We start from the raw sequence: 10000 nt of genomic DNA, 5'->3' as shown, positions 1-10000 counted from the left end.
CTATTCATGTCTATAAATCAGTGTTGCCAAGTCTTATTCCAGTGGTGTGTGTGTCCAGGCATCTATAACCCATTCATTCGTCTATAAATCAGTGTTGCCAAGTCTTATTCCAGTGGTGTGTGTGTCCAGGCATCTATAACCCATTCATTCGTCTATAAATCAGTGTTGCCAAGTCTTATTCCAGTGGTGTGTGTGTCAAGGTATCTATAACCCATTCATTCGTCTATAAATCAGTGTTGCCAATCTTCCTTAACTCCCCACACTCCCTTCGAGTACGCGGTCCTCCTCACCATCATCGCCAACTGCATCGTGTTGGCGCTGGAGGAGCACCTTCCGGAGGACGACAAGACGCAGCTGGCGCAGAACCTGGTAAGATCTGACCCCTTGAACCCTCACTGAACCCTCTTGGAACCCCCTATGCGCCCCTACACCGTGATCCCTTATGTGGGCACGCGTGGAAGGGGGCGAGGTCATGCCAGGGATATATGCGTGCGTGTGTTGGTGTACTTAATATATTATCTACCTGCACCTCTTACTACTACTACTACTACTACTACTACTACTACTACTGTTACTACCACTACTTATTCTGCTCCGCGTGTTCCCAGTCTCCCCTTACTTAGAGACTTGACTGACCCCTCACTCCCCCTGTTCCGTGTGTGCGCCCCCCCCCCCCCCCTGTGATCTCTAATAACTCGTTTTTCTCTCTAATCCAACAGCTGCTCTTGTTTCCATCATGTTATGTCACCCTCACTCACGCCTGATTTGTGTTTCCGTGTTCGTTCAATTTCTCCGTGTTTTGTCTCCTTCTCTTGGATGTTGCTGGGCTGAGGTAGTTTCTAGAGTTCCCTTGTGTGGTGGCATGCTCGCTGGGTGCTGTCTGTGTGGGTGTGTGGGTGTGGGTGTGAGTATGTGTGTGTGTGTGTGTGTGTGTGTGTGTGTGTGTGTGTGTGTGTTGGTTTGTCCTGCATGCTAATCACTTGGACGCGCGCACATGTGACTGTTTTTCTCTTGTGTATGTTTTTATTTCTGCAGTCCGTGTATGTGTGTGTGTGTGTGTGTGTGTGTGTGTGTGTGTGTGTGTGCATGTGCGTGCGTTCCAGCGTCGCACACGAGCCTCGCGCACTCTCTAGTCTTAAGGCGCCTTGACGTAGTGGTTAGTGGTGACTTTATATCTCTCGCCTTTGGTATGTTTCAACGCCTCGTGTTTTTTTTTTGGGTCACGAGGGAAGATTGGGTCTGTGGACTGCCCTTGGGTGGGTATGGGCACGTGTCCCCCTGTGTCCTTCCCTCAGACTTAACCTTAGGTCCTCACCCTCACCTGAAACCCTGACCTGACCTGACCCACTCCTTAGTCTTACCCTCATGACCTTCTCCTTCACCTGCATCCTGCCACTCCTGACCTTGCCCTACCTAACATGACCTAATGTGACCTCTCCTCCCTCCTGTTCCCTTGCCTTACTTAACATGACCTAATATGACCTCTCCTCCCTCCTGTTCCCTTGCTTTACCTAACGTGACCTAATATGACCTCTCCTCTCTCCTTTTCCCTTGCTTTACCTAACGTGACCTGATATGACCTCTCCTCCCTCCTGTTCCCTTGCCTTACTTAACGTGACCTAATTTGACCTCTCCTCTCTCCTATTCCCTTGCCTTACCTAACATGACCTAATATGACCTCTCCCTCCTTTTCCCTTGCCTTACTTAACATGACCTAATTTGACCTCTCCTCCCTCCTGTTCCCTCACCTGAAATCCACCCACATGACCTCACCTGACGTAACTTGACCTAACCTGACCCTATTACCTCACCTGAAATCCGCACACATGACCTCACCTGACCTAACTTGACCTAACCTGACCCTATTCCTTACTCTTTCTCACGTTACCGATTCCCACCTTCACCTTACTTGACCTGAGCTCATCATCCTGACCCTTCCTTACGTTACCTTTCCTACCATCAGCTTGACCTCATCACCTTCAATCCTGGCAATCTTGACCTAACTTGACCAAACCTAACGTGACCTGACTTGACCTAACCTAACCTAACCTAACCTAACCTAACCCCCCTTCACCTTACCTGTTCTAACCTCACCTGGACCGAGTCTTCAGACCACGCAGGTATCTTCGTAAGGTCAAACTCATCAAGGTACAGTGACAGTATCTACAGCAACAAGTCTAGAGGCATCATGGTCTCCACAAAGGTCCCAAGCTCGATTCCCTGTGCAGTGTCCCGATTCTCCAGCCGTCTTGAGTGAGTAACGACTGACGAAGGACTTAGGGAAGGAGGGAAGGAAGGAAAGGAAAGGAAAGGAAGGGGAGAATAGGAAGGATTGGGGTTTGTAATACATGTGATGGTTTTAAGTGTTTGTGAAAAAGGGGTTTGCTTATGTGTGTGTGTGTGTGTGTTTGTGTTTGTGTGTTTGTAAGGGGGGTTCAAGTACCGTGTTTGAGATGTGAGATGTGAACTTAAAGATAGATGTTTTAGGTGTTTATAAAGATGATGTTTGTGTGTGGGAAGGGAAGGGATGGCAAGAGAAGGGAAGGGAAAGGTAGAGAATGGAGGGAAGGAAAAGGAAGGGAAGATAAATGAATGGGAAGGAGAGGAAAGGCAAGGAAGATAAGGGAAGGAAGAGGAAGGGGTGGAGAGAGAAAAGGAATGCAGGGGAAGGGAAAGGAAATACTGAGGAAGAGAAGGAAAGGCAGACGAAAGAAAGCAAGGAGAAGGAAAGGGAAGGAATGGCAGAGGAAATGAAAGGAAAGGAAAAGGATGTCAAAGGAAGGGAAAGGAAGGGAAGGGAGTGGATGGCTGAGAATGAATGCAGGGGAAGAGAAGGCACAGGGAAGGAAGGGAAGGAAGGGAAGGTAAGGGAGTGGATGGCAGAGAAAGAATGCAGAGGAAGAGAAGACAAAGGGAAGGGAAGGGAAGGGAAGGGAAGACACCAGACAACACACACAGCAGCCAGGCACAACGCCCAGCATCTCAGTCCCGTGGAGGCGGACATCACGAGGGACGGCACGGGGCGAGGAGGCGACGAAAGGAGGCAACAGGGGAGGGGGAGAACCTTGAACAACTCCCCTCCCCCCACCCAGCCCCCCCACGCCCCCCACGCCCCTCAAACGGAAATGCACCAACGCTCAGCTCCTCCGCCTGCTCCACGCATGCATCGAGTTTTTTTTTTTCTCTCTCTCTCTCCACACGTTGTCTGCATGAGTTCGGAAGATCGTGCGAAGCCGGCCTTGGTGCATGACATAAAGCATTCATGACTTGTCTCATCTTATAAATAGTAACCAAAGACTAAATAATAGATGAATGAACCACGACCCTCAGCAGGCCTGGCTCCAAGTACACGTACTCGTACTTGTACTCGTGCTGAAGTACACCACAGCGTTCACCTGTACTTGTACTCGTGCTCGGGGGCAAAAGAGCCTTAGTACTTGTACTCGTATTCGAATTCCAAGTATTATGAATGTTTGCGAGTACTTCCGAGTACAAGCAAACATTGTCTGGCGCGGTGCTTGACGACCGGCCCGGGTGGAGGCGAGGCCAGGCTGAGGGACTAACGGAGGTGTGTGCTTAGCCTGGGCCATGGGAGCCCCGGTGGCCTGGCCCCGGGGTGAGGGGACGCTAGGTCATGTGAGGTGACTCAGGGCAAGGAGGGCTTGGCAGTTTGCCACTTGTCGAAAGCAGAAAAGCAGAAAAAATCTTAAGGTTAAAGCAGTGAAGAGTACAGTACTTGGACTCGAGTGCGTCACACAAGTACTCGTGCAGTGCCTCAAGTTCCTCTATTAAAATGAGTACCTGTACTTGTACTTGGCGCCGTGGTGTCGAGGTGCACGCGTACTTGGACTCGAGTACGAACAATGTACTTGAACCCAAGCCTGCGGCCTTCAAACGGAGGACAGAAAGGATTGTTTAAGAAGAAAATAATGATGATAATGATAACAACAGCAACAGCAAACTCCCATCGTCCAAAACGATGTCCCTAGAGATGAATTTAAGCATTTCTTTTCTTTGTTACGTATGGAGGAGGGAGCTGTGCCCTCACCCTTCCTCTTGCCTTGCCTTTTGCCTTTCTTTTCCTCTTACTTTCCCTCCCACGTTTCCTCTTGCCCTCCCCCCTCTTCTCTTGCCTTCCTCTTGCCTTCCTTCCCTCCTAACTTTCCTCTTGCATTCGTGTCTCCTTTCCTCCTGCCTTCCTCTTACCCTTCCTCTTGCCTTCCTTTCCTCTCATTTCTTAAGCACATTAAAGACCCGAGTTCCTCTTTGTTGTGGGCGGGACGTCTCCTCCTCCTCCTCCTCCTCCTTAATTAAAAAAAAAAAAAAGATCTAAGTAAAAAAAAAAGGACGAGACGAGGACATTGGGAGCTTGTTGGTGTGTGTGTGTGTGTGTGTGTGTGTGTGTGTGTGTGTGTGTGTGTGTGTGTGTGTGTGTGTGTGTGTGTGTGTGTGTGTGTATTAATGCGCTCATCACCTCTCATTCCCCTGTTTTTTTGTTTTTTTTTTTATCGCCTCTATTAAAAAAAAAAAATTTCCACATATTCATTTATTTATTTTCACCGACCATCAAATTTGAATAATCCAAATCGTTCTGAGGCTTTAAAAAAAAAATAATAATAATAATAATTGGCTTAGAATTATCATTGAAAGTCAGTGTTTAAATTACAACTCCCATTTTATTACACTTATCATTATCATTATTATTATTATTATTATTATTATTATTATTATTATTATTATTATTATTATTATTATTATTATTATTATTATTATTATTATTATTATTATTATTATTATTATTATTATTATTCAAGACAGTATGACAAATTTTTCAACATTCCAACACTTCTAATTTTCATTTTTCACTAACTAACAAAGGTGATCAGCGTAGCAAAGGTGTGGCTTGAAAGATGTGGCTAAGAGGGTGTGGTCAGCTGCGAGGTTGTGAATGAGATGTGGTTGAGGGTTGAGGAGGTTTCTGGCCATGTGTGTTTGAGATGTGGCTCTGAGGTGTGGCCAGAAGGGTTAGAAGGTTTGGTTGGTATCTGTAATGTGGTTAATGTGTGGTATATTGGTAGATGAAGGAGATTTCTGGCCATGTGTATTTGAGATGTGGCTCTGAGGTGTGGCCAGAAGGGTGAAAAGATGTGGTTGGTATCTGGGATGAGGTTGAGGAGAAGGCTAAAGGGACTTCTGGCCATGAGTGGTTGAGATGTGACTTCGAGATGTGGCCAGAAGGGTGAGAAGATGTGGTTGATATCTGGGATGTGGTTGAGGGGAAGGCTAAGGATGTTTCTGGCAGTGTGGTTGAGATGTGGCCTTGAGATTTGGCCAGAGAGATAACAAGATGTGGTTGGTATCTAGGATGTGGTTGAGGGAAAGACCAAGGAGGTATCTGGCCATGTTTGATTGAGATGTGGCTTCGAGATGTGGCCAGAGTGACAGACTAGATGGAAAAGAGGTGTGGTGTGGCTGGAAAGTGACTTGGTAGTGTGGTTTTCTGGTTGATACTCGAATGATGTGGTCAGAATCTTGTGGCATGACAGGATATGGTCAGGGAGATTTGAGAGGCATGGTGTGGCTTGGCGAGTAATGATGGTGTGACTGTGGTGTGTGGTGTGTGTCCGCGAGTGTGAATCTATAGCGAGGTGTGACAGGGATGTGGTCAGAAAGATGAGAGGCGTGGTGTGGCTCTCAGTAGTGCAAGAAAAGTATGTCTATTAGTGTGACTGTGATGTGTGGCGTGGTTGATAGTTTGTCTGGCAGAGTGAGTGAATCGAGATGTGGCTGAAAGATGTGGCTAAACTTAGTACTTTGCATAGAGTAGCCAGCAGGTGAGGTGGCTTTGCAGGTGTCGTTTGCTTAGACAGTCAATTTTTCCCGCCACCTCCCGACGTAAGCCAAACCGTCACTCTTTTCAACGGAGCACTAAACCATAACCAAAACAAAGAGAGAATCAGACACGAAACAACCCCCCAAAAAATAGTGGAATCAAATAATTTGTCACGTAGTATTTGAGTGTTTTTTTTTTCACTCTTGTTTAGCGGATGAGAACCAAAATAAAGAGAAAAACAGCTGATAACCAAAACAAAGAGAAAAACAGCTGATAACCAAAACAAAGAGAAAAACAGCTGATAACCAAAACAAAGAGAGAGAATCAGACTCGATACAGCTCCCAAAATAGTGGAATCAAATCATTTTCACGTAGTATTTGAATGTATTTATTTTCCCACTCTGTTAGCGGCTGAGAATCAAAACAAAGAGAAAAACAGCTGATAACCAAAACAAAGAGAAAAACCGCTGATAACCAAAACACAGGGAGAGAATGAGAGACGAAACAGCCCCCCAAAAATAGTGGAATCAAATCTTTTCACGTAGTATTCGAATGTATTTATTTTCCCACTCTTTGTTTAGTGGATGAGAAGGATTGCAAACAGTGGAGGAGGTGGTGGAGAAGGATTTTGCCACGAGTAGTTTGTCTTTTTATTGTTTTGAAGATGTTTAGAAGTGGATTTTTGCTGCACTTGACATCGATTCACTTTTGTTTTTTGTTTTTTAGCTAGTTTTCGTCTATTTGTTCGTTTGTTTGTGAGTGTTGAAGTTAGAAGATGAAGTTTTTTTTTTAATTCTTACACTCTTACCAATCTTACTAGTGCTCATGAAAGTGATATTATTGTTTTGATTATAGGTACACTTTATTGTTTTATTTCAGACTGTATCTTTTTCTACGTGTGTGTGTGTGTGTGTGTGTGTGTGTGTGTGTGTGTGTGTGTGTGTGTGTGTGTGTGTGTGTGTGTGTGTGTGTGTGGATTCGTGTTTTCTCTCACCTGACATGCAATGGAGTGTTTAGATTCAAAAATATGTTACCTTTTCTTATCACCATTGAATGTCTATGTATACCTCACCTAAAGCATTGTGGATATTACTATTACTACAACTATTATTATTATTATTATTATTATTATTATTATTATTATTATTATTATTATTATTATTATTATTATTATTATTATTATTATTATTATTATTATTATTACTCTAGATGTTGAATGTATATAAAAAAAACTCCACTAAAGATTTAATCGCATTCAATACCAAAGATTCATGTGTTAATTCTCTTTATAAAACCCAAAACTTAGATTCAAAACACATTTGTTTATTTCCCGTTAAGAATGAATGCTTTTAAAATACACACAAATATCTTGTACAATATTATAGATGTTGAATGTATATAAAAACACCACTAAATATTTAATCGCATTCAATAGCAAAGATTCATGTGTTAATTATCTTTATAAAACCCAAAACTTAGATTCAAAACACATATATTTATTTCCCGTTAGGAGTGAATGCTTTTAAAATACACACAAATATATTTTTATGTCCATGTACAGAGAACCAGAGAAGGGAATATCAGTGAAGATTATGTGTTCTAGGATAGGAAAAAAACTATCAGTCTGGTATCTATATATTTGTGTTATCTATGGCCGTATAAGAGAGAGAGATCAGTCAGAAATGTTTATATATATGTACCACCACTTTCTGTCAACCCCAAAACCACAACAACCACTCAATAGGTACGTTCAGGAGAGTCAGTTCTGGCACCATTCTGCACATTGAACATACGCGCACAGGAGCAGATTATATCACCCACCCAGACCACTCCTTCCTTCCCCTTCCCTTCCCCTCCACCTCCTCTCAAAAAGACTTATTAAAACTTTGTGTCACCTTTTGTGTGTGTGTATTTGTCTATAACTGAGCTTCCTCCTCTTCCTCCTCCTCCTTCTCTTCCTTCACCTCCTTTTTCCTTCTCTATATTCACTCATATTGCTTCCTCCTCTTCCTCTTCTTCTTCTTCCACTTCTACTCCTCCTCCTCCTCCTCCTCCTCCTCCTACTACTACTACTACTACTACTACTACTACTACTACTACTACTACTACTACTACTACTACTACTACTACCACTACTACTACTACTACTACTACTACTACTACTACTACTACTACTACTACTACTACTACTACTACTACTACTACTACTACTACTACTACTACTACTACTACTACTACTACTACTACTACTACTACTACTACTACTACTACTACTACTACTACTACTACTACTACTACTACCATCCACACACCACATACGTCATTCCTTCTGCTCTTTTTTCTCTCTCTCTCTCTCTCTCTCTCTCTCTCTCTCTCTCTCTCTCTCTCTCTCTCTCTCTCTCTCTCTCTCTCTCTCTCTCTCTCTCTCTCCTCTCTCTCTCCATTCTCTCTCTCTATCTCTTCTCTTCTCTCTTCTCTCTCTCTTTCCATTCCTCCAACACACACACACACACAAACACACACACACACACACACACACACACACACACACACACACACACACACACACACACACACACACACACATCATTGTATATAGTTTTTTTTCTTGTTATCAATTCTCATCTCATTATTATTATTATTATTATTATCATTATCATTATTATCATTATTATCCCTCTTTATTTCTCCCAAACCTCCTCCTCCTCTGTGTCCTGTAAATAACCTTCACCACCACCACCACCACCACCACTACTACTACTACTACTACTACTACTACTACTACTTTCTCCTTTAATTTCTACATTATTAAAACCATCAGCTAAAAAAAAAAAAAACATGCTTACCTATCCCCCACTGTAAACACACACACACACACACACACACACACACACACAGACTCATTGGACGTAGTCTGGTGGGACGTTACACACATACAAACACACATACACAAACAAATAAATCAATAAAAAGTAAATAAAAAAATAATAATAATAAAACCGAAATCAAACACACACGAAAATAAATAAATGGAGGAATAGAGAAATAAAACAGACCACACACACACACACACACACACACACACACACACACACACACACACACACACACACACACACACACACACACACACACACACACCACCCACCTCACCCCCCCCCCCAAACACCTCCCACACACAAACACATACAAACACACACACAAACATCCCCCCTCCCTCACCTCACCCCCCTCCCCAAACACCCCACACAAACACATACAAACACACACACACACACACAGAAACACAAACACCCACCCACCCACCCACCTCAACAAACACCCCCACACACAAACACACACAAACATCCCCACCTCACCCCCCCTCAAATACCCCCACACAACCCCCCCCACACAAACACCCCCCTACCTCACCCCCCACACAAACACCCCCACACACAAACACTAGTGCTCTCTGGCCTACTCTCGCTGTGTGTTGCCTGTTCTGATGTGTCCTCACCCCCACGTTCCCTCACCACTCATTCGGACATGGACGCCGGCGATCCTGCAGCTGGTAAGCCAAGTCTTTATCCGCTCCTGCATACCACAACACCCTCGTGGCCTCCTGCGGCGACTCCTCAGGCTAGGTGACCCGAGAACTACCCCACGCCACCCCTGACCCGCCGCCACGATGCCCCCCTACTAAGAACTCCCCACCACCTCGTCCCTCTTTCTCTCTCTCTCTCTGGCTCGCTCTCTTAAAGTCTCTATTCCTAAACGTCTCTTGCTTCTATTTGGATTGTTTTCTAGTGCCACAGAGAAGGTTAAGCTGGTTTCCATGGGTGGTTTTCGCGTTCAATATGCAGAGGGAGTGTCAAACTATCTCTAAGGCTCCCACAGAGAAGGTTAAATTGGTTTTCATGGGTTGTTTTCACGTTTAATATGCAGAAGGAGTGTCAAACTATCTCTAAGGCTCCCACAGAGAAGGTTAAGCTGTTTTTCTTGGGTGGTTTTCGCGTTCAATATGCAGAGGGAGTGTAAAACTATCTCCAGGGCTCCCATTACGACTGTTTTCCAAGCCCACAGAGAAGGCTATCCGGATTTTCATGCGTGGTTTTTATGTTCACGATGCAGAGGGAGTGTCAAACTATCACTAGGGTCACAAAATAGTCCATGAAAATCCCAGGT

The 10000-nt window shown here is 44.1% G+C and overlaps 1 protein-coding gene across 34 annotated transcripts in view; it reads left to right on the top strand.

Moving 5' to 3' along the window:
- LOC126980236 (voltage-dependent calcium channel type A subunit alpha-1-like) overlaps nucleotides 1-10000 on the top strand; it is a 209962-nt gene that overhangs the window by 78177 nt on the left and 121785 nt on the right. For all 34 annotated transcript variants that reach the window (XM_050829889.1, XM_050829900.1, XM_050829899.1 and 31 more), the window contains one exon: nucleotides 264-369. In XM_050829889.1, the coding sequence (XP_050685846.1) occupies nucleotides 264-369 (106 nt within the window). The remainder of the gene's footprint in view (nucleotides 1-263; nucleotides 370-10000) is intronic.

The sequence above is a fragment of the Eriocheir sinensis genome, chromosome 44 (genome assembly GCF_024679095.1).
Source record: "Eriocheir sinensis breed Jianghai 21 chromosome 44, ASM2467909v1, whole genome shotgun sequence".
Lineage (NCBI taxonomy): Eukaryota > Metazoa > Arthropoda > Malacostraca > Decapoda > Varunidae > Eriocheir > Eriocheir sinensis.
Note: the sequence above shows the minus strand (reverse complement) of the source record. Positions and strands in the feature narration are given on the sequence as shown.